The 24,854-nt window shown below is 39.6% G+C and overlaps 1 protein-coding gene across 1 annotated transcript in view; it reads right to left on the reverse strand.

The window, feature by feature from the left end:
- MAP3K15 (mitogen-activated protein kinase kinase kinase 15) overlaps positions 1–24,854 on the reverse strand; it is a 122,741-nt gene that overhangs the window by 84,884 nt on the left and 13,003 nt on the right. The window contains 2 exon segments of the mRNA XM_075196539.1: positions 4,374–4,397; positions 6,733–6,872. Of these exon segments, the coding sequence (XP_075052640.1) occupies positions 4,374–4,397; positions 6,733–6,872 (164 nt within the window).

A 24,854-nucleotide genomic window follows, 5' to 3' on the forward strand; every position in this document is an offset into this window, starting at 1 on the left:
CATTGAGACTTTGGATTTCACTTGTTGGATACGTGATATTTATATATATCAAAATAAATCCTTTTTTACTACATAACTACCTGGCTATTGGGTTCCGTTTGTGATACCAGAAGTGTGACACTGCTTGTCCTTCCTTGGACCACTTTGGTAGGTACTAACCACTGCATACCAGGAACACCCAACATGACCTGCTGTATTGGAGATGCTCTGACCCAGTTGTCTATACATCACAATATGGCCCTTGTCAAAGTCGCTCAGATCCTTACGCTTACCCATTTTTCCTGCCTCCAACCCTTCAACTTCAAGAACTGACTGTTCACTCGCTGCCCAATATTATATATATATATATATATATATATATATATATATATATATATATATATATGTCTAGTGGCGTGTGTTAGTCTGTCTGTGTGTGTGTGTGTATGTGTGTGTGTGTGTAAAAAATAAAACCAAGCTGCAGCGCCACCTGCTGGACGGAGTTATACACTGACCTACTAAATTCTTAGTATACCAAATTTCAGCCCTTTCTGAATTTTTTTTCCACACACACACACTAAGGGCTAGATTTACTAAGCTGCGGGTTTGAAAAAGTGGGGATGTTGCCTATAGCAACCAATCAGATTCTAGCTATCATTTTGTAGAAGGTACTAAATAAATGAAAGCTAGAATCTGATTGGTTGCTATAGGCAACATCCCCACTTTTTCAAACCCGCAGCTTAGTAAATCTAGCCCTAAGATGTTTTTAATTTTCTAATTTAATTTATTAATTGTTAAAAGTGTTTATAAAGATTTAAAAAAATATATATATATTTCTTGACGGAGAAGTGACAGTTGGGAGTGGTTGGTGGTTGCCGGGGGTGACAGTGGGGAGTGGTTGGTGGTTGCCGGGGGTGACAGTGGGGAGTGGTTGGTGGTTGAGGCCTGGGCTATGGCCCAAATGCATGACAAGAACCTTTTTAACACCCTAAGTAGCTTGAGTATCATGCACGGGTTAACATATATATATATATATATATATATATATATATATATACACACACTCTACACCCTACTCCATAAGGATGTAGGTGAGAAACTGGATTATCAGTTGTAGCTTATAACAGCTTATAACAGCTGAAGATTCACAAAAGATGTATCTGGAAGAGCTAATATATTTTGGTGTTGCTGATATGCTTTCTGTATTAAATACTAAATTCAGCTTGTAAGGGTATTTTTTTTAAACTCTTTTACTCCCAGCATGCAGTGGCCTGGATATGTGTCAATAGAAAGTTGGTGTTGGGGCTTGCTCATACCTATGTGCCTTTGGTCTGGTTTCTTTACCATTTTGGACTCATGAATACCAATGTGCCACAATACAAATGTACAGTGCAGCATATATTATATATAAGCTGATAAGTCTAGTGCAAAATAGAATGAAAGCAAATGTCTTCTTACTGCACCACTGATTTCTTTGGCATCACTCACATACTTGTATTGTTAGTATAACAGACTGTAGTATTGCCCTATGCTTTTTATACATTTCTTGTGACGCATACATGTAATCGGGCCCATAATTGCAAAGCTGAAAATATGTCCCATTCCCACCCCAAAGGGTAACGGAGCCTGGGAACAGCTTTTTAGCTGCTTTCTGTTTAGCTGGAGGGAAGGTAATGGACGAGTATTTAGCATGAGGAATTTCTCCATCCGAACTCTTAATTAGCCTTAAGGACAACTAAACCCAAAGGTTACATTTTCATATGTTAAATACGAAAATAAAATGCACTGTAATGTCTAATTCTGACTTTACATAGCAGCTTTGTAGCATGTGATGGATAACCCACTTCTCCATCACAAACAGCTCATTTTAAATTGCAACTGAAACTTGACTCTTGATACATGATCACGTTCTAAAATGAAGTCTGTACTAATGTTACTGATCAGTGATGGATGAGTAAGCCTGGAACACGGTGCAACAAAGCGGACAGACAACTGATGTCATTGGTTCAGTAAGAGCTAGGCTGTGAAGTCAATAGCTGAGATTAGTGATGTGATCTCTCCTTTTGGAATTCATGAAAAACAGCTGAAGATTGATTTGGTTGGATATAGAGGAAAAACAAATGTTATCACATCTAGTATGACATATTATTTATTTTTATTCTACATAGTAGGATGGCGCTATATAAATAAATGTTAAGAATAATAATATTATGGCATATTACTTTGTATTATGTAATTCTAAAAATGATCCACGTTTGCTGATTTTGTTCACTAAGATTTTTCAATAAACATTCATGTATTGTTCTCTCTAGGCAGGGGAAGTAGAGGTTGCAGAGACACTACCAAACCATCCTCATTGGTGATACATCTACAGCTGCCAAGCCTAAAAGAGCCCAACAGATGCAAGGAACCCATCTGAACAGTGCCCTATGGGATGTAGAAGACTGGTCTCACTTTCTACAGTCTCCTCACCTGACTCTCTTAAATCTTTTACTGCAGTGCCATTCTCTCATCTCCTTGCAGGTTGATGCCCCTCCACCAGAGGCCACTATTTCACAGCCATTACTAACCCTTGCTGACAGTCAGTCAGTCTGCTCCTCAAGCAGGACCTACAGGGCATTCTTGAGTACATGGCAGAGGCTGAAAGATGGATTTCTGCTGTGGAGGATATTTGTCAGCCATTCCCATTTAAATGGTTCACCTATTATCTCAAAAGGAAGATGACTTGGAAAATTGCTTCAGTCACTACAATGTCCTCATGGTGGCCCGTACTGAACAGACAGAGGAAAGTGTTCCAGAGTCATTTGAATCCTGGCTTAATGTTATCTTAATGGTGCAGATCAGTTTTCTCCATTTATTGTCACAGCACATGTCCAGGGTCCCCTTTGAAAGGGTTCATGCTATGCCCCACAAGAGATCTACATGGAAACAACCACATCTCGCTTTTCCTGGACTATTCTGCAGAGCTGCAAAAGCAAATGTCCTTGTTCCTGAGTGTGAGTAGGAGGTTATGTTAGCTGCAAATTTCCCACTCTGTTATTTCCACCCAAATTGAAGGCGGTGGATGGCTGTAGCACCCTTTTCTTTACCTCTCCAGTGTATGCCAATAGATGTCTGCAGTCCTGCCGCCCCCCAGCGTATTCCCCAGGAGGCCAGCTGATAAGGTACTGTGTGACCATAATGGTCTTCTTCTGTAGAGTTGCCAGTTGCATGACCATATAACATGTTATTTTAGGACAAACTTACACCTTTTTCACTGCAAACTGTTCAGAACCGACCATTTGTGCCCAGTGAGTGGCCAGGAACTGGCTTATATGGTTCCTGCATTCCCAGGAATAAAAGGCCACAGTGCCAGGTGGTTGCTATACCATCAGCGCGATTGCTTTACATCATCATCATCATTTATTTATAAAGCGCCAACATATTCCGTAGCGCTTTACAATTGGGGACAAACATAATAAACTAATAAACAAACTGGGTAAAACAGACAAAGAGGAGAGAAGGCCCTGCTCGCAAGCTTACAATCCATGGGACAATGGGAGATTGACACATGAGGTTAAGTCTACATTTTGCATTTTGGACCAGCCAGACTGTAAAGGTAAAAGTGACTCATAAGCTAAATGATCCCGTCACAAAACAATGTTGGTCAGGGGGTAGTTGTCTTGTGTGAAATTGTGTAACAGGCTAAAGGTAGCGAAGTTAAGAGGGTAGCTGAGGAATATTATAAGCTTGTCTGAAGAGATGGGTTTTCAGAGAATGCTTGAAAGTTTGTAGACCAGAGGAGAGTCTTACTGTGCGAGGGAGAGAATTCCATAGAGTGGGTGCAGCCCAAAAAAAGTCCTACATGTGGGAAAGCTTCAGTGGTGTAGGTGAAGTCCAGGTCAGATCTCTCCTAACACCAACACCAGATGCATTGTAAGCTGCATCTCATAGGAGCGTACATGTACACTATCAGGTCCAGATAACATTAGAACTAATTGTGTTAGTGTGCGTGGGCAGTCCACCAGATCTGTCACTCGCTATCAAGAATCTTCAATGTAAAAACACCTAAACAAAACTTTTTGTTTAAGTGTTTAAAATACACATATGTGTTAGCCCTATGCTCAGGAGAACAAGCTGATTACACTGTAGGGTAAATATTTGGGTAGAACGAACTGCATAAATAAATGTAACTAAGAAAATAATTACAGAAAAATTAAGTTCCCCATATTGTTTCTTATTTTTCCTATGTAATGGCCATGAAATAAAAATACATTTATTATGTTACCTTACCAACAAGAAGCTTTATCAATTAGAAAAAGATTATAAAAATCAGCTGTGTAGACAAAAAATAAATATTAAGTTTGGGGAAAGAGGGAAAATCTGGTGTGGAAGAAAAGCTGTTTACTACTCACCGTGTTCTTCTGAGACACCATATCCTAAAATAAAATGAATGAAAATAAAATGATTAGACAATCGCTAACCGTTGTAAAATTATTTGATTTTTGACATGGATAATCTACCAATCAGGCAAAGATGCCAATTCCAATATTTGGTGAGCTCTAGTCAAGTAGATGCATCACTCATACTAGGATCATGGCTTTCTTGCCGCATTGCATGGCTTATGAAAAATAAGTTAAGAATTGCAATAGTAACAAAAATTAATCATTCAATAAAGTGCTTAAACGTTTTAAAAAGCATTTATCAGTCTAAAAAACTAAAAAGTCATATATGTACATAAAAATATACATACATAGTTTATGTGAAATTATATGATCTATACACATGTCTTCTTAGTTTCAACTCCAAAAAGGTACTATGTGTGTATGTTCTCTCTGTAGATAGTCCAAAACATACTTGCAGCTGAACTGGCTTCTAATCAAAGCCCTAGTTTATCTGCCTGTGGGAAATTAGACTAATATCCGGGGCAGAGACAGATGTAAAACTAATAAACATACTCTGGGTGTACAGTGTTGGTGCTATATTAATAAAGGATGATTACATGAAAATAGCCTGTGTCAATTACAATCACTAGTTTTACTTTTACTCTATAACAGTGTGTGCTCCATAATTTGCACAGGGACGAGTGATATTTTAGAATACATCAGACAGCACACAGCAGTTTGTAGTACAGGGACAGAGAGGGAGACAGACAGTGTTCCAGTACTGTAGCCTGTAGCTTATCTGGCAGTGGGAGGAAGCAACCAGGGTTTATGTCCATTGTTTAGTCATCTTCTTATATTGGTCTAACAAAACCTGCAGTTGTCCCCTTTTCACATTAATTTAAAGTGATAATACCAAGTGGTACATTTATCAAGCTGTGGGTTTGAAAAAGTGGAGATGTTGCTTTAGGCAACCAATCAGACCCGCAGCTTGATAAATTTACACCCAAGAGTCAATATGAGGTGTCATTTCAGGGTAATATTATAATCATTTGTGTGTTTCCATATATCTCAATACTTGAAGCTGGGGAATTGGGACAGTGAGAGCATGCAGACGAAAAGAGGGCATAGACACGTCATGCTGGAGGATGGGTACCAATGAATGTTTCACCCTCTACCTTATATATCAATAGTCCACATTTTACAGGGGTACTTGCTATATTGTAAGACTTTTTTAAATATTGATCATATTACCACTTCTCCAGTTTTTAAATGGTAAATGTAATATTCAATAATCATCCGCATTGTTTAGTTTATACCCGAAAAGATGTAAACAACAATTTTAAAACTCATATATAAAGTAATCTTCCATGAGCTGATGGAGTACTCCCATAATGATGTCTCTCACAGTACTGAGAAGTATATAACGAGGTGGATGTACTGCCATTATAATAATCCTGTGATGTTCTACTCCATGCATTGCTGCATGTCACTTAGTTATTGATCTAAGTCAGTGACTTATCATGTGGGACTGACCAGCATTCACAGACTAAGGGCAGTAACTAACTTCTGGATGATTTTTTTTTTTTTTTTAGCGTAAACAGCTTTTCTGACATTTAAGTGAGGATAAGATTAAGAGAAGTACTGGTAACATTTTCAATAATGTCAAAACATGTTTAAGTTTAGTGAAGATTTAAGATTTCCTAGAGGTTATTATTTAAAATACAATAGAGCTATTTCCTAATCATGTCCAGCCACCTTATTATGTTGGGGGACAGTAGCACTAAGTCTACATACAGTGTACCATTAGTGACATGTATAGGTGCAACGTGCCCCTGGAAATTCAAAAACTGGTGACTATGAATCTTATGTTTTACAGATTTTGCTTTTAGTAATAAGTCATGTGATAAACTATGAGAAAAATAGTGTGCACTTGGTCACATAACAAGGGTGCATAAGATGGCAAACACTCTAAGATCTGTCAGGTTATGGTTATATACATATATATCTGTAGACACAACCATTTATATATTTTAAGTTTGATGATCACTGTACATTTAGGAGCGTCTGTATCAGAATAGGTTAAAGCTGCACTCCCAAATAGCCATAGGAGTTCTTTCTGTTCACCCCTTCTGAATGGCTGCAAGGAGTGGAGGTGGGTGGGGGAATGAGAGATTGGACCAATCAGAAGCCACACCACTGCCCCCCTACAGTGTCACACGGCCCTGGCTTTAAGCTGGGCTGTGAGAAAAATTCCAGAATTCAGAAAAATATGGCTACATGGAGCAGCCCCTGCAGCTCTGATGCATTGTACCACAAGTACTTGGGAGTGCTGTTATTAATTGACTAATATTCCAGTTACAATATAATGATTCGTAATACAGTTTATTACCTTTAGGGATAGTGATGTATCGGGGTCGGTATCGTGATAGATAATGACATTATTTGCCATGTCGAAACTTTCTCGCACCCCCAGGTGGTAGAAAAGAGAAGGCTGTCTTCCTACATCACTCATGTCCACTACAGCAACGTCTGCAAGAGGAACAGACACAGACATAATCAGCCACTGCAATAGGTCTTCAGTGTGATACAATATACACAATGTTGTACTCTGCAATTATAAGATTTTATAATCTTATGTAGTACACAAATCAAGTGTAGACAACCAAATTAGATTCAGGCTCTTGTTTACATGTTGAATTATTTTACAAGAAAAGATGAGCAGTCATCAGAACAGTTACAATAAGTCTATAAGGGGTTGTTTCAACTTTGGCGAAGGGGAATTTTTACACCTTATCATATGCTTTAATGGTAGAAATTAATACATTGGCACTGTTTGTTCAATGGTCACTCACAGTCGCTTGGCCTGAAATGACAGCGGCCTCCTGACTGGAAAAGTACCACTGCCATCCAATCAGGACTTGTTCCATATTAATTGCCTTTGTATTGTGTCTTTATAAGGAGATATTAGTTATTCTAAAACATTGCAAGTGTTGTCTACCTTATGCTGAATAAAAACAGAAGTAAAACCATGTATAGTAGATACTGGACCTCATTTAGATTTGGGAGTAAATCCAGCTAAAGGTTGCAAATTTGTACATGTTGTGATGCAAGGGGTGCAAATGCAATTCGTGTTGCATGCCGGGGAAATGCTATTTACTTTTGCTGTGTTTGTAGCAAACAAATACTGCTTGCTTGCCAGTATTCTCTCCCGGAGAGGAAGTCAAGTGGAAACTGTGGTGGGCGGCGTAACACAAGATTTGTATAATTTTGGTCCCACCACCTGTGGCGCCATACCACAATAGCGTAATTGCACCATGGGGACTGGGCCAAAATTATGCAATTTGCCACAAATCGCTTCAATGAGACCACTGTACCTCCCACTTCACTAGAAAGTGGGCAGGATGTTGGAGAGAGGCCTGCCCCACAGGAGGTCGGGATAACTATCCGGAATTTGGGAGTCTCCGGGACATAGTAAGTAAATATGAAATATTGGACAACTTTATTTTATTTCGGTTTCAGCTAGGCAGGGGCGCACGGAGGATTGTCCCCCGACCCAAAAAAAACCCCCAAAAACCAGAGAGAGAGCAGCTCCGTTTCTTCAGCTCTGTCCTATACAGCACCCGCGGCGCTGTCTAAGGAGCGCCCGCGGCGGTGCTGTATACACTACAGCACCGCCGCGGACGCTTCTTTACCAGCGCCGCAGCTGCTGTATAGGACAGTGGCCACTTAGTTAGCGCATGTGGGGGGGTTTCTAGAGACTCAGAAACCCCCCCCCCCCCTGCGTGCGCCACTTCTAGGGACTTACTAATCCCAACTCTAAATCTTTCTGTATATTTTAAATACACCCTCCTGCAGCACAACACAATTTTACCAAAATTTGCACCTTCTAGTTGAACTTACTCCTTACTGTAAATGATCTACTTTGTTTAAAAGTTACTGTATGGTAAAACCATGAAATCCTTCCATTATAAACAGAGCCACAGGGGGGCACTGTTCCATATTGCAGCCATGCAAGAACACATTGTAATTATAAATCAGGTTTAATAGCCTCTGACAATCAAGAGGTAATAAGTATATAAGGTTAAGTACATTCACTGAAGCTTAAGCTATATCAAGTCACTAAAGGTAGATGAGAACACATGATTTCCCTTTTTTTTTTTTTAAATATGTTGAATCTCCATTATTATGACAAATTAATTTTAAAAGTCTTCAACTGCTTTCCAATCCCCAATGTGAAAAGCTATATTGCAGGTAACCATTAGTTACACTTGGTTAGAGAATGTATCTAACAATCGAATGCAGATATGCAGGACTTCTATTCACAAAAGCGAAAAAAAAAAAGACTCAAAAGTGGATATATGCTTTAATCCCTAATTCACTATTGTAATGCTGTATTATATGGTGCTTGGAAAAGTTTGGATAAAATATCAACGGAACATTAAATGCTGCATGACTGACTAAAGGGTAAGTGCAAATAATTATGGAAACTGGAAAAGGGGGATATAGGTTGCACAGTCAAATTTGTGAAATATATAGATAGGCGCTTTATTACTACATAATGCAGGACAAGAATGCAGGAGCACACTTTACACACCAGAGGCATACTGATCACAATAAGGAAGCTTTTAATCAAATTGTATAAGCACATCTACTGTAACAAGGTGACCTCATTTATGACATGGTACAATGTGCCGACAGGTTATAGATGATAGGGCTCATCTAGAGGTGGGTATATATGCTCTCAGATGGTACATGGGCAAAATACACAGGTCAGATGCATTTCAAGATACATCCAGCTCAAAAACAGCAGCATTTGTTCCAGGCACACGTAAGGCGTAACAAGACATGACAGTCTTAGCAGTAACTGCTGGAATGGTCAATACGCAATCAGCCAATTATAAGCAGCTTGATAGTGCTGCTAGTAGTCATCATTATCATACCACTCTTACTGTACTACTCTACTCTGCCTCCTGTGCAATCTATGATCTGGCCATTCAGCCGGAGCGCCAGACAGCTGGATCCTCTAGATCATAGTTGCCGACTTTGTGACTCTGTCCTCCGGGAGGACAGGTCACATGACAGGGGTAGGAGGAGGCGTGGTGACATAGTGGGCTATCTTGGGGTGGGTCACTGGGCTACCTGAATTTTTTTCATTTAAAATGCTCCCAATAGGCTGCCCCTAGGCTAAAACTTGGCAACTAGCTCCAGAGAGTACACTGTGCGAGACAGGCCTAGAAAATTCACGGCATTGAATATCGGGGGGAGTGGCTTAATCGTGTCACTATAGCCACGCCCCCACTATAAAATGCCTAATCCCCGCATTGCATAGTGGGGACGGGGCTTAAAGATTAATTATGCAATTAAGCCACTCCCCCGATATTCAATGCTGTGAATTTCGGCATTTGTTAGGATCTGGGAGGGTTGCCTACTCTTCCGGGAGTCTGAGAGGTCTCCCTGAAATTCAGGGGCCTCCCGAAAATGCCGGGAGAGTAGGCAAGTATGCTTTAGATGTAGCCATACACATGTATCTACATTTATGGAGAGATCCAGATATTGAACAATCGTATCAAATGGCCAAATAAACTTTTGCTTGGGAACCTTTAGTGAGTTTCACCTATAAAACTATTATACAGATGCACATATTTACATAATGCATTTAAGTATAATATTCTTATCAGTCCAAAGTACTGCACCTCCTGCTTGTTAAACTAATGCACAATAAGAATCGACGATTGGTAATTTATGTTTTAATTACATTTATAGAACTTACTGCACAAGTGTCTTCTTAGTAGGCTTCAATACACTGTAATGCAGAAAAAAATCTATTTACCCTTCTTAATAAAAATGGTATGTCAGTAAGATAGGTACTGACATCACATTGTATCTGACGGGTGTAATCGCTCTGCATTTCAACCTACACCCTCCATTTGCTAATACCGTTCACGATTTTGCAGTGGCAGGCTGGTGAACGGGGTAATCATCTGGACAAATGCCAAAGACATGGCAGTCAATGCAGAATATGAATGTTGGCACCTAACACACTGTTTGCTTTTTATAATGGATTCCATACTGAGGTGTATTTAATACTAGACTTGATACCCTCATACTCCTGCAATCCAAAGAATTTACTGTGCTTTCATCCAGCTTAGATAAACACGTTTTTGACAACATAAATATTTATTCACTGAAAAATCATTGAGCAAAAAAAGAACCAAGCTAAATAAAGATTTTGTTTCAAAGTGGTGTTCGTAGAATTGTAAAAATAGATGTATTTTCACTGAGAAACAGGCCTGGCCTTTTCCCAGCAAATCTTACAGACAGCATGGGAACTGTGTGAGCATGAGAGTATTAACCCTTGGAAATTGTGCAATTGTTCAATAACGCACAACACAGGAAGTACTATTGTTTGCAGTAACATGTGTACGATCTGTGCTGTACAGCTGTACAAAAAAGAGAAGTTATAGCCAAACAAAAATATTCTAAATGAAACAATAACGTAAAACATCTAAAAACCAAATGTTGGAAAACTTATTACTACAACTCAAAGAGGCATTCAACTAAAACGTTACTTTGCACATTCATTCATATGTGTGTGAATGAAATATGGCAATAAGCCAGACTTGCCAACTCTCCCGAAATATCCGGGAGACTCCCGCATTTTGCGAGAGTCTCCCGGGCTCCCGGGCGAGTGTGGCAATCCCCCGTATCTGGATAATTCTGCCCACTTCCTAGTGAAGTGGGCAGAATTAAGTCCCAAACGCCGCGATTCCCGGTGAATCGCGGCGTTTGGCCCCGCCCCCCGCTGTCAAATGACGCATTTTGCGTCATCACGTCATGGGGGCAGGTCCAAAATGACGCCACTTGGGACCCCGCCCCCCTGTTACGCCCACCTCCTCTGCAGGCTCCCGGATTTCACCAACAGAAAGTTGGTAAGTATGCAATAAGCACAGGTAATATTGGTGAGAGACAGAGACTGGAAATCTGACATGTGATCTAGAAAAGTTACATGCCTTACGGGTCCTCCTAAAATGAGAGAGCCGATCTGAACACTGCCTAAAGCTAAGAGCATATAGCTTTGTGACTGTACAATCTAGAGGAGACAATTTAAACATAATGACACATTCATGGAGGTCTGCAAACTCATTAGGTCGATAAATCATGACATCCATAGGCATCTAGGATCTATGTGGGGGCATGGACAAAATAAACATTAAGAAATGCCTTATGCAACCCATTTTATAGTGTGTCTCCTACAAAAGAAAAACACATAGTTTATGATAACATTTTAAATGCATTCTCCTTTATTGGGGAGGGTTATGTTGCTGACATCAAGGCAACTTGAATACCAGCAGAAAGCTGGTCCACACCAGTAAGATGGGAGACGGTAATCCTGTGAGTACAATTACAGTCATACAAAGCACTGTACGTATTGTACTGGAGGGAACAGCATAGTAAAATAAGTCCAGAAAGCAATGACACATCCCCCTAGCCAGGACCTATAGCTAGAGACTATGGTTAAAGTGTAGCTGTACAGAATAAGCAGGGATTGGCTGGACTGGGGGCAGGGGGGCACCTGCCAGTCCCATAGTGGGCTACCTTGGGAAGGGTCACTGGGCTACTTTTTTCCTTTAAAATGCTACTAATATGCTGCCCCTGGGCTAAAATTTGCCAATAGCTCCTGAGAATAAGGTACACTGTGCGTGACAAGTCTAGAAAATTGAAGAAAACTGTAAAGGAGGCTGACAACTCCCTTCTGTTGCCTATTGGAAATGTGACAGAATAGTAGACAACAATCCATGGTTTAGCGATTGTATAAGTCTAAGCTATTGGGGAGAAACACTGCACCTTGATCCACATATAAACCTAATATAGCCACAATCAGCATTGTCATTAGGTAAATTGATGGCTAAAGGTGACACACAAACCTTATTCCACCACTTTGCTCATCAGACCCAAGTGCCCTCCACCATGCTAACAGAATATCACAGTCATGGCCAGTTTGCCACATCCAAGTTTTTAGTGATTTTAGTCCATTATAATAGGACCACTCCACGGACCCCAATCTTCTTTATTACCCCAGACCTCACAGCTCAGGAGTATCCCTAAGAGCCCCATAGATTTTCAGATCAGGACCGATAGGCTGTTGGACGGTGCACACTGTGTTTATTGCCCCTGTCCCACATGGAGGGGTGTCAGCACTGTGCTGACTACCCTGGAGATAGTTTCCAATATGTGAGAGGGATCACATTCATCTAGTCTTCCTGTAATGCTGAAATCATGTTGAATTTCCGCACAAGGTTTGGCAAGTGGACACTGTCTCTGAACTGGGGGATACTTTGGCCGCAACAAATGGAATTTTGGTCAGGAAAGGGGACACCATTTTTGTATTCAAGAAATACTATATGAACCAGCTCCTAAGAACAATAGTTAATGTAACAAATTTAATTTCGATTAACTTGTGGATGCCAATCTACTGTGCCAAAGTGGCCTCATTCTTAGCGGTACCTACATTAACAGTCTATATATGGAACAGGGGCCTAACTTCTCTCAATGGATCTTGACTACGTATTATAGATACTGCTTTTAGGAACCTGGCTATAAGTCTATTTATTAAAAATACCAATGGGTGGGGTACTCTAAAATATGGGAATCATGACACCATAGATGAGCAGATACAATTTTATCAAAATGTGAACCTCATTTGTATTCTAGATATATTATTATATACCAATATTTTGGAATGTAGTATTGTTAGAATGACATCTATATGCTTATTGTTGTTTAATTGCTAATAAAGTTTTTTAAAAAATATATAGAAGACAGGAACCTGACAGGTGGCAGAAATGTATATTGCTGTAGGCTAGCAAGCAGTGTAGTCCTTTTCCATACATAAGATGAATGAAGGTGTGGACCAAACCTCATTGTTCCTGTGCATTATTCTGAGCTGAGCCAGATATCCTTAGAGTTAGTATGAAAACAGCTCAGTAAGTGTTATTTATAAATGGACTAAAGTGCTGTGGAAATGTTGTTTTGTGATATCATAAGCCTATGTCTTGCACATGCACCAGCTTCTATGAGTAAGAGCAGGGACCAGTGAGCCAAGATGGAAGCCTTTAGTGTGCATCATCATCACCATTTATTTATATAGCGCCACTGATTCCGCAGCACTGTACAGAGAACTCATTCACATCAATCCCTTCCCCATTGGAGCTTACAGTCTAAATTCCCTAACATATACACTCACACACACACAGAGACTTGGGTCAATTTTGATAGCAGCCAATTAACCTACTGTATGTTTTTGGAGTGTGGGAGGAAACCGGAGCACTCGGAGGAAACCCACGCAAACACGGGAAGAACATACAAACTCCACACAGATAAGGTCATGGTTGGGAAGTGAACTTGTGACCCCAGCGCTGTGAGGCAGAAGTGCTAACCACTTAGCCACCATACTGCCCACATAAGTTACATGTAATACCGTGCTGTGCATAAGTTACATGTAATAATGAACCAATGTTACCTCACCTTCAGGAAAAAATTAAGAGAAAATATACAAGCTGCAATTGATGCTGTCTGCTATCTCCGGAAGCAAGAATCATTCATAGGTTATTATTTTATTTTTTAGTCTCTTTTAGTAAATTAGGGAATTGGTATAAAATGTTGGACAAAAATGGATCACTTTAAGGCTCTCGTGTCATTTATCATCATCATTATTTATTTACATAGCGCCAGCAAATTCCATAGCGATTTACAATTAGGGACATTTATGAACCAAAACGCTCTATTCTCACTTCCCACAGAGCATGTCATTGTGTGTAAATGCACCTACATGGCTGCTGAGCGTACTTGTGCATGCCCAGATAACAGTTTTGGGACATGCCACTGTCATATCACTCTGCATTTCCATCGCAGGACTGAGGAACGAGAAGATTCACGCTAAGTCATGTCATTTTGCCCCATCCCACCGTGGCAAAATTACGCTATCATGTCATTGTGTCGCAGGGCCAAAATAATGCAACTCGCCGCACCCTGCCCCCTTTCGTCCTCACACATCACCTCTTTTGGAGGGAAACACTAAAAAGCTGACAAGTATGGTCATTTCCTGCCTCCGTATTCACTAAGTATAACTATTATGATTAAGCCTCAATTTAAATAAATGACTACTTTCAAATGTCTCCCAATCCAGGGAACAGATATAGGCTGCGGTGTTAACTGCTGAACGACACAGACCCACCACCGTTTTCACTCAGCATACATTGGATACAAACATTAAACTTCATGGCATTATCTTTTAAGGAAATCACAATAAAATGCTTCTCAAACATCCATGGTGAACCAGTCCCACCAACATGATCCCTTCCAGCTGGTACAGTGTGCTCTGCACATAAGCTTGTAACTTTATGTACTACTGCAGTTACCTGTGCTAAATGCAACTATGATGAGAAGGGTGTTTAATTCATTTAACACCAATTAATTAGTTCAGCAGAGCAAACTGCTATAGTCAATTAATGGGAAGTTTGGGAGTGGAGCCTTTTGTACCAGATGATAGGGGTCATGCTGGAGGTTGTGGGTGAACTAACAGTAAACCTAGGCTGCAAATAAGAATCTGATTTGGAACTGGGAAAGGACACAATCCACACGTGCACATAGTTCATAAAAGGTATCTCTGCTTATAGGTATATCAATATTGAATATAATCATTGAAATGGTATTTCAAAACGTTACACTATATCATCATTTTTGCTCCTCAATGCACATTTTTGCCAAGTGTTTCATAATGAGATGACAATCTGACAAGCCTCATGCTCAGACATGCCTTTCTATAGGACACAGCCCCACACACTGAGCCTGGAATGTATACTGCACATTAATCATCCCTAAACAAGGGCTTCTGCGAAATGAGACAATTGTCAGGGAATCTACAACATCTTTTATGCTGTTCCTAAATCCTTGGAAGGAAAATGAAACAATCATTATGTATAAATATGATGTATTTCAGGATTCTAAAGTGTAACAATATTTGCAGTTACAGGATTTGAAAAGGAAAAGCGTTTCTGAATGTATACACAATAAATGATTTTCCCTGTTATCGAATTATGCTCTCAAATATTTATAGATGTCATATTTGTAGGTGCTGCACTGCCAGTGCTGAGGGACAGTAAAGGGACAAGGAATCTGTTTAGATTGTTACCAGCTGATAACTGCATACATGCTGCCAGAGCAGAGAGGTGCATCCCCCATGAAGCAGAGAAAGAAGGTGACATGGTAACAACCAGCTGAAGTTGGCTTCTCTGTACATCAACACAGTCATAATTCTAAGAAAAAATGAAAATTGTTGTTTCATACAATCATTCTAGGTCTAATACATCATGAGTCTAGAACGTTTATTTGAGAAAAGTAAATAAAGAATATGATTACATTTATTACCATTCTAAAACCTAGAAAATTAAAATACTTATTCCAATATAGTATATACAGGGGTGCAGAGAGGGGGGGCAGGTAAGCCCTGGAGCGCCGCTGGTGTGACCATGCCCCCTTTCTTTGGCAACTATGGAAGGGGCCCCAAAAATTTGCACTCAGGGCCCCAAGAATTTAAGGCTCCCAAGTGCCTTAAATTCTTCTTGATGGCCCTGAGCATGCATGCATGTATGTATGTATGTATGTATGTATGTATGTATGTATGTATGTATGTATGTATGTATGTATGTATGTATGTATGTATGTATATATATATATATATATATATATATATATATATATATATATATATATACACACACACACACACACACATACGTATGTAACTCAATCTGTCACTAATGTCCTCAGAGTAACTGTGACTGGCACAGTGTAATATATGTTCTACACATTGTTCTATGTTCTCCCTCTTTGCAGGTTATAAGGTAGTTTTATATGAATGATTTCAGCTTGCTCTCTATTATATTTCTAGACCTTTCCAAACATACTTGCACTCAAAGATGTCACACATTTCCCTTACCATTATGCCCTATTGTGAAAGGAATATCCAACCCTCATTAGTTTAACAGGAAAGCTCTGGAATGAGATCACTTATTCTGAGGAAGTGAAGGCAAACAATAGAACTGTACTAAATGGTGAAATTTGCGAGCAGATTTACTAGCACCATCATAGAAACTAGGTAACAGATATATTTTTCATACAGTGACTAATATTTACATTAGACAAATCTAAAGGGAAACAGGATTACATTTCTTTTAAAATATAAAATAATCTCATATATGAAGGGACTGATGCTTAATATCCTGCGCCATGATCTCACTTTTCCTAAAAAGTAAAATGTCTACATGTAAATTAGAGTATAAAAAAAGTTTCTGAATTCTGTTAATAAAGTAATTTAATAATTACAGTTTAATTGAAGGCGGTTACCACCAGGTTTCTCTGGTACCTGTCTAATCATGAATCACAACTGCTGAATTCCAGTGAACACCTCTCACTATAGCCTCTCCAACCCCCACCTGACAGTACTCCCTCTGGGGGAACTACTGAGAAACAACTATTGTCTCAGCATTACCCCTTTCCCTCTAGACCAGTGTTGGCTAACCTGTGACACTGCAGGTGTTGTGAAACTACAAGTCCCAGCATACCCTTACAGCAATAAGCTGCTATATATTGGCAAAGCATGCTGGGACTTGTAGTTTCACAACACCTGGAGTGTCACAGGTTAGCCAACACTGCTCTAGACTATTAGTTATCACAAACAGCTCCCTCTCTAATCCATACTTACCAAGAGGATGCGTGACTGGAGGGCGGGACGAGGCCAATCGCGTCATTTTGGCCCTGCCTCCCGCAAAGCCGTAACTCACGTCACGGGGGGCGGGGCCAAAATGACGCGGTTGGCCTTGTCCCGCTCCCTTCCGCCCTCCAAAATGGCGTGATTCACTGAGAATCGCGCCAAATGATGCGATTCTCGGTGAGATTGTGATGCGGGAGAAATGCCAGCTTGACTGACCCAAATTTCGGGAGTCTCCCGGACTTTCCGGGAGAGTTGGCATGTATGCTCTAATCTCTGTCTTATATGTTTTTTGTATGACTAGTTATACAGACTCTCTGACGCTGTAGAGATTTGCGGCACCTTATGAATAAACAGCGATGATGATGATGACAGCAGCAAAGGGACGTCTAGAAGCTGTACACCTCACTGGTAAATGTCACTTTACACAGTAAAAGGAACAAGTGACTGCAAAACGCACAATACAGCAAGAGGTGCAGTCACTGTACTCCACAATGAGAAGTGGGTATGCGTCGTCATAGACAGAAGTAAGAGGTTCTGTGATTCTGGAAAATCACCACTACACAAACATGCCAGACTTTTGCTGAGTATTTTTTAATTAAATGCAAAACCACTTACTGCATGATTTGCTGTTGTGCAATGGTGCTCAGAACAGAAAAGCTTAAACCAACATAAATACATTCAGGAATTTTGATGTTGGCTTTTGCCCTGTCATGTCACAGATGATTAAAAGTCAGATTCAACTTTTGTTTTAGTTTTAAATTGATTATTTCCTTTTCCTGTAGTCATAGATGTAGTGATTGATACACTTTCCTCTTACAAACTGTGAGATTCCAATCCCACATGTACACAAATATTTGTGCACGGTAATGTTAACATGCAACCAAGGGAATCATTCAGTGTCAGCCATAAGAATTGCTTACTCATCAAAGTTAAAACAGATCAATTATTTTATTTTAACCTCTACAGAAATTATTTCTATGAGTTTTTAAGCCTGGAGAACTTTGTAGGTTAGTAGAACTGAAGCTTGCATATACAAATATTGATAATGATCATCTACACAAAGTGAAGACAACCGTTTCGTCTACGGAGCCAATATTTAGTTCATTAGGAACTAGGCGTAAAAATGATATTATTTTACCAATAAAAATGAAAAATTTAAAATTAAAAAACTTATAATCTACTTAATCTTGAATTGTCTGATAGTCACATTGGCCCCCCGATAGGAGTGCTGAGGCCTTGGATCCAGAGTATTCACGCACATACAGCAATTTGCTTGTTGCTACAGGGATCCTGTAGTCTAGGAGAAGAGCCCTGTTGCACTGTTATCGGCAAAACACAGTGTAAGCAGCCTATGTAGTTCATGCATAGACAGCCATCACATACTACTCGATACAGCGCCATCCACTGATAGAATATTGTACTACAAGCTGTGGTATCAATATTCTTTTTTTTTTTTTTTTTTTCTAAACTTTTTATTAGAAACATCTTTTTCCAATAGAAAATGCATTACAGAATCTCGAGAGGTTAAACAGAAATAGGTAACACGTGTTTACATACAACAGGACACTTAAACATTCTCATGGTTCTCTCGCACTTGGGAGATAAATGTATATTAAACTAATACTGCAAAGATGTTATTTTAACATTTCAAGTTCTGGACTTGGCCAATGAGACCCATTGTGCACTTCGGAATTTCTAGGAGCACTCCAACATGTAGTATCAATATTCTATCTAAGGATGGCTCAGTCGTATAGAGTAGTATATAAAGTGTCTGTCTATGCCCAGACTGAGTAGGTTGCCTGCACCACCAGACCGCACAAAATGGACTTTGAACAGCCCAGCCCGCCCCTGATTCGGGCAACCGCACGTCCGTATTCAACTACAAGCAGATCTGAAGACACGTCTCTTGTCGAATATGGGTCTAGTTACGCTCTGCTCTGACAAGACACAACACACTGCAGGGTACGTCCAATACATATATGGAATAGAAAGTCCCAGAAGAACGCACAGAAAAAAAATATTTTGCCATTTTCCTAAATGCGAAGGCCACTAAACTGTAGTCTGACTGTCTGAAATCTTGACGCCTGTTAACATATTATCAGGCTCCCATAAACATCCAGAGAGTAATAACTGCGATCGCTGGGAGTGCTCAGATCCCTGTGATAATGAAAACCAGCCCAGGCCGTGTATTGCTGAGTTTGTTTAGGGGATTTGGGGAGGAGGGCACGGTGACCATTTTTTAATTTTTATTTCTATTTTACTCAGTGCACTGTGCTGAATGAGAACCTGAGGAGGCAGCACACAGTCTGTTTCTAAATTATTTAATTTAAAACGCTCCAGCCCAATGAAATCAAGACAAGCATCGAGGTCAGAGATGGGGGGTTCTGGACTTGGCCAATGAGACCTATTGTGCACTTCGGAATTTCTTGGAGCACTCCAAGCAATGAAACAAAAAGCTTTACACGCACATAACGAACACATGTAATAAAAACAGACATGATGTACGCTCACATGATTTATTTAAGCCATAAATGATTGAGCGGGGTGGTACTACAGATTGGACTTTGATGATATATTGACTTTTGCTCACCTCCTAAACATTATTCCTCTTCTCTGCATATCAAGGAGCAGAGTAGAGGTGTGCTGGGCCTTCCTGTGTGCTCGATGGACCAATGAGACACACTGGTCCAAAAGCAAAAGTGGTTCGTTTTATAACTGACCTCCTATGTAAGCAAAGGGTCCAGATAAGGTAAATGTATTTCAGTGCCTTTTATACACAGCTAAAAAACACAAATACAAAAGGCAGAAGACCTTAATCATGTTTTGAATAGCCTTGATAGTTTTCATTAAGTATTGTTTTGTTGGATTCTGAATATTAAAAAGCTGCTGTCATTCTCTCAGATAATTGAAATACAATAGACGAGAAAAAGAATCCCAGTGGATTTGCAAATAAAAATAAAAAGATTACCTAAACATATACTGGAGCAGGGCGATTTCCTAACAGCACAAACTTCTAAGGCTGGGTACACACTATACAAAATTTCTCCCGTTACAATAACCTTAACGATATTACCAACGATTAGAAAAATAAAAGTCCCGATCAGCATGCCGATGCATGTATTACACACTAAAGCCATTTTACATGATTTACCTTCAGATCTGTGCTCTGCATCTAAAATAGACAACCACAGAGGTCTATGGACACTGCTGTCCGTGAGTGCATACACACTGCAGAATTGGAACGACATTGTTCCATCATTGAACAACATTTTTAGCCCGGTTTAAAAATCAAATGAAAAGACCCAATGCTCTTTGGAACGATAATTTTCATCATTGCAGTGTACACACTAATACGATATCGGGCAGAACGGTCATTTATTGTATGATTGTTCGATAATCAGCTGAAAACACTGTAGTGTGTACCCAGCCTAACACCTCAAAAAAGTACTTTCCATGATATTATTTGGGATCATAATTCAAGTAATTGTGAACAAACACCACAAAACAATAATAGTGGTGATAATAATAAAATGCGATATATGGATTTCTTTTAGTCCTATAAAAGGATCTTAAGAGGGACATAATTTGAATATATATTTATATTTCTTTTAATAAAAAAAATTTCCAAGACTGCAGCCAATGTCTGATATTTCATTGCATTACGTCAGAGGAAGCAAATCAGCACTGGTTTTATTAGATTGAAATCTGCACAGAAGTGAGCGTAGCATTGTGCAGAAGGAAATGTGATGCAGTGGCGGATCCAGGGGGGGGGGCGATCGCCCCCCCTAGCAGACACTTGCTGCAGTCGGCTGCACTGACTGTGTTTAAAACACAATCAGAGCAGCCGGGCAGCACACTGTCCCTGCCTGTCACGGCTGGACGGACCTGCACATAGTGTGCAGCCGTCAGCAGCCTAAGATGTTAGAAAGGGGTGGGGCCTAAATCCCCCCCCTAATCTCGCCCCGGGTACAGCATTTTTCTAGATCCGCCCCTGATGTGATGTACCATTGCATTTTACTGAACTGTAGTAAATTGTAAGCAAATCCACTAAAATGATTTCCCTTAATACAGACACATCATGTAAGAGAAATGAATCAACCATTGATGACAGGTAATACAAAACTGCTATTAATGCAGCTATTTCAAATAAAAAGCAATTTTATCTCAATGGCGTCTACCATATATTCCAAGACTAAACTTGGGGGTTAGTCAGTTATCACATTTGTTCCATTTGGGCAAGCAATAACATATATGGGCATTTATAATGCCACGCAGCTGGTACCACATACAATATGGGATATACCGAACGCGGGCTTGTCTTTTCTCTGGTTTTGTTTCAAAATATTGCCTTATTGTCATTGCAGCTGTCCATCTAGCCTATTTAAGGCTCATTTGGATGTGTCTCACAAGCCAGCCTTTGCTAGATGTAAACCCCTATACCTGGGAGGTGAGTGCATCTGATTTTAACTGCATTTTAATGGTGTTTAAAGCATATAGGTCAGTGTAGGACCTGCATATAATGAGGTGCCCTTGATGCTGGGATGCAGGCTTAAATGTTTTTTCAAAATATGAACTAATATCTCATGTTTTCATTTTGCTAGACACACACAGATATGTAGTGCAAAGGATAAGCGCTGACAACTGTCTTTTTGTAGTCACATGTTGGGGATGTGCAATATTCTCGGCCTATCCCGAGTCGCACATTTCTCTAGATCAAGAGATTGCAGCTTGTGATTGGTCCTCCCCTCACTCCCGAGCCAATAGCAGACCCCTCCGTCTCCAGCTACGTGGAGGGAGATGTTAGTAAATTCTTTTTTACGCAGGTGACCGAGCAGCTTTAACATATTTCCAAGTATGATTTTTCCTTTCCGCGGATCTATACCAGCGTGCAGGTAGAATTTGGATATATTTATATTGTAGATTTTCTAAAGATTTTGAAGTTATTTGTTTGAGTTATTCATTATTTCCTTATTTAAAATGTAGCTACAGAGGGCAATATGTGGGTTAGTCTGGACTACTGACAACTGTCGTTCTAGTTCTAGAAGTGGCAAAAAGGTGATTTAGTTAAAAAAATAATAATACAACAATAATAGTTTGTTTTCCAGATCATTGTGGGTGGGTGGTCTTCTGATGACTATTAAACTGTAAATATATCCTGTATAATAATGTGATTATTGATTTACCATTTTTATGTTTTTTGTTATATTTGTCACTTTTTATGATAATCCTACGTCACTGTCCCTTTTGTTCATTTGAATCTTTTACAGAAATGTTTGACCGTATGTCTGAATAGGGAAACTTTTTTAAATGACCAGATAAAATTCAGATTTCTTTTTAAATGTTGGCATATCCGTTTGTTTAACCTGACTAGAAATATCAAATGTGAGGATCTATCCTGAATATCAACATCCTCTACATTATTTTCTTCCCACAGATTCTCCAGTAAAACTAAATCATCAGAGTCCCCAGAATCCAGCATAATTGGGCTCCCCTTGTTCCAGCCCTTTTTTAATTTATTTGATGCAAAATAACGTTGCCTACAGAGGGATCTAGTGTATCTATTTAAAAAGGTCAAACAAATTTGGTTCTGCACTTGGGGCAAATGTAAGTCCCTTTGACAAAAGTTTAAGTTGATTCACACCCAGAGGCTTACTCAAAAGATTAAAAATTCCTTTTGTATCATTTATGCCTGTTGATATCTTTTGGGTTCTTTTTCCCCCTCTCTTGCCTCTTGGGGCTAGATTTACTAAGCTGTGGGTTTGAAAAAGTGGGGATGTTGCCTATAGCAACCAATCAGATTTTAGCTTTCATTTATTTAGTACCTTCTATAAAATGACAACTAGAATCTGATTGGTTGCTATAGGCAACATCCCCATTTTTTCAAACCCGCAGCTTAGTAAATCTAGCCCCTCGTGTCTAATTGAATCCCCCGCACCTAGTGTACACTTTTTTTTCTTAATCTTATCGGAGTCCTGAGTGCCAAAACATCGTATCGATTCCGATGTAGATGTCGGCCCCATACATCTTCCCTCTCTAAAAATCATTTTGCAGGTTATCTTTATGTTTGGGTCTAGACCCTAAATTGGTTGTAACTATCCTTTCTTGTTATTCTATAACCACTTCTTAGTGAGGGAGAGTTATTCGACCCTGTGTAAGAATCAATCCTGTCCCTATCATAATAGGTACTTTTCTTTCTTGTCTGCCCTTTCCAAGGTGAGAACCTATTCCCTTGTTGATTGATATATTGACACTTTCTAATAGGTTCTCTGTCTAGATCAAACTTTCCTTGAGAACTTTTCTTATTATAGATCTTCTTATAGAATCCTTATAGAATTCTTCCATTCTGGTAATCTGCCAAATCTCTAGACAGTTTCTGTTTTTTATTTCCCACAATTTCTTTTTCATAGTCCTCCACACGTCTATTAATCCTATTATCCCTTAAAGAGAAACCCATCCATACCATGACAAGCACATACTTAGAATGTAAGTTTGTTGGGGCAGGAAACTCAATAATAATATGTTATTCTTTCACTACATTGGAATCTCTCAGAAATGTGTTGTTTTTACAATATTATGAGACACTGCATAGAAAACAATGCATGGCTGTGGCCCCATATAAATAACCTTTTAAATATCTATACTGTCCTTTAGACTGAATACCTGATGACGTTGTGAAGTGTATCTCCAAAATAAACAGTTTATAAAGCCAAATAACCAGGTAGAGAAGACTAAACTGGAATATCTGGTGCTACCAGAGACTTCATCAGCTAGACATAATGGATGGAGCATGTTGTGGTATGAGCTGGTGAAAGGGTCCTAATAAAAGCTGCTGATTAACTTATTCAACCAGCAAAGCAACAGACACAAAAAGAATCAGACTGCAGAAGGCAGGAAAGTTCGGGAGCCAGGGGACCTGATTTTATTTTTTATATTATTCAAATCTTAAGAATAAAGAAGACATTTTGAAATGGATCACAAATCTGTAGCTCAGCAGCAATATGGTTATGGTATAATACAAGATATTGCTAATAACATATTCTAAGGGATGAATACAGATATGACCAAGATTTTGCCCAACTGTGGTTTGTAAAGGGTTTGGGCTTTTGGGGGCCTTTGTGACTTCCTCTACTTCTCAGTCCTGACCACTAAGCAAGCTTGTATCAGTCACCACAAATGTGGTTGAATCTAATTGTGGATTTAGAGCCCTTCATGCGTATTGAAGTTTGATTTTTTTGGGACTGCCAAAAGCTAGAATTTCACTAGAGGACCACTTAAATGTTCATTCAATCGATGGATGAAGGCATCATGAATGGCCTAATGAAGGAGGTTATACCACCTCTCTAGACAAGTAATCCTGGCCCTGTTCATTTTGCAGATACACTGCTATCAATATTTGGATCCACATACACCTGTGAGTACACATTCTGTCTAATAGGTCATATAAAATCAGGACACACAGACTAAATTGAATTCACAGAAAACATGGCTACTCAAAAGCATACTTGCCGACTTTTGCAGCAAGCTGTCCAGGATTGGGATCCTTCATGGGGGTGTGGCCACGTCAATCGCGTCATTAGGCCCCCTGTTGATCTTTGACAATTTCAGCCTATTACAGCAGGGGCAGGGCCAGGATGAGACATTTATCACCCACTTCATCAACGAGTAGATTTGAAGGCGGGAGGTTGCCCTGCTCCCCAGGAGTCTAGGAGCACTCCCAAAAATTATGGAGTCACCCAGAC

Source organism: Mixophyes fleayi, chromosome 2 (genome assembly GCF_038048845.1).
Source record: "Mixophyes fleayi isolate aMixFle1 chromosome 2, aMixFle1.hap1, whole genome shotgun sequence".
In the NCBI taxonomy this organism is placed as follows: Eukaryota; Metazoa; Chordata; class Amphibia; order Anura; family Limnodynastidae; genus Mixophyes; species Mixophyes fleayi.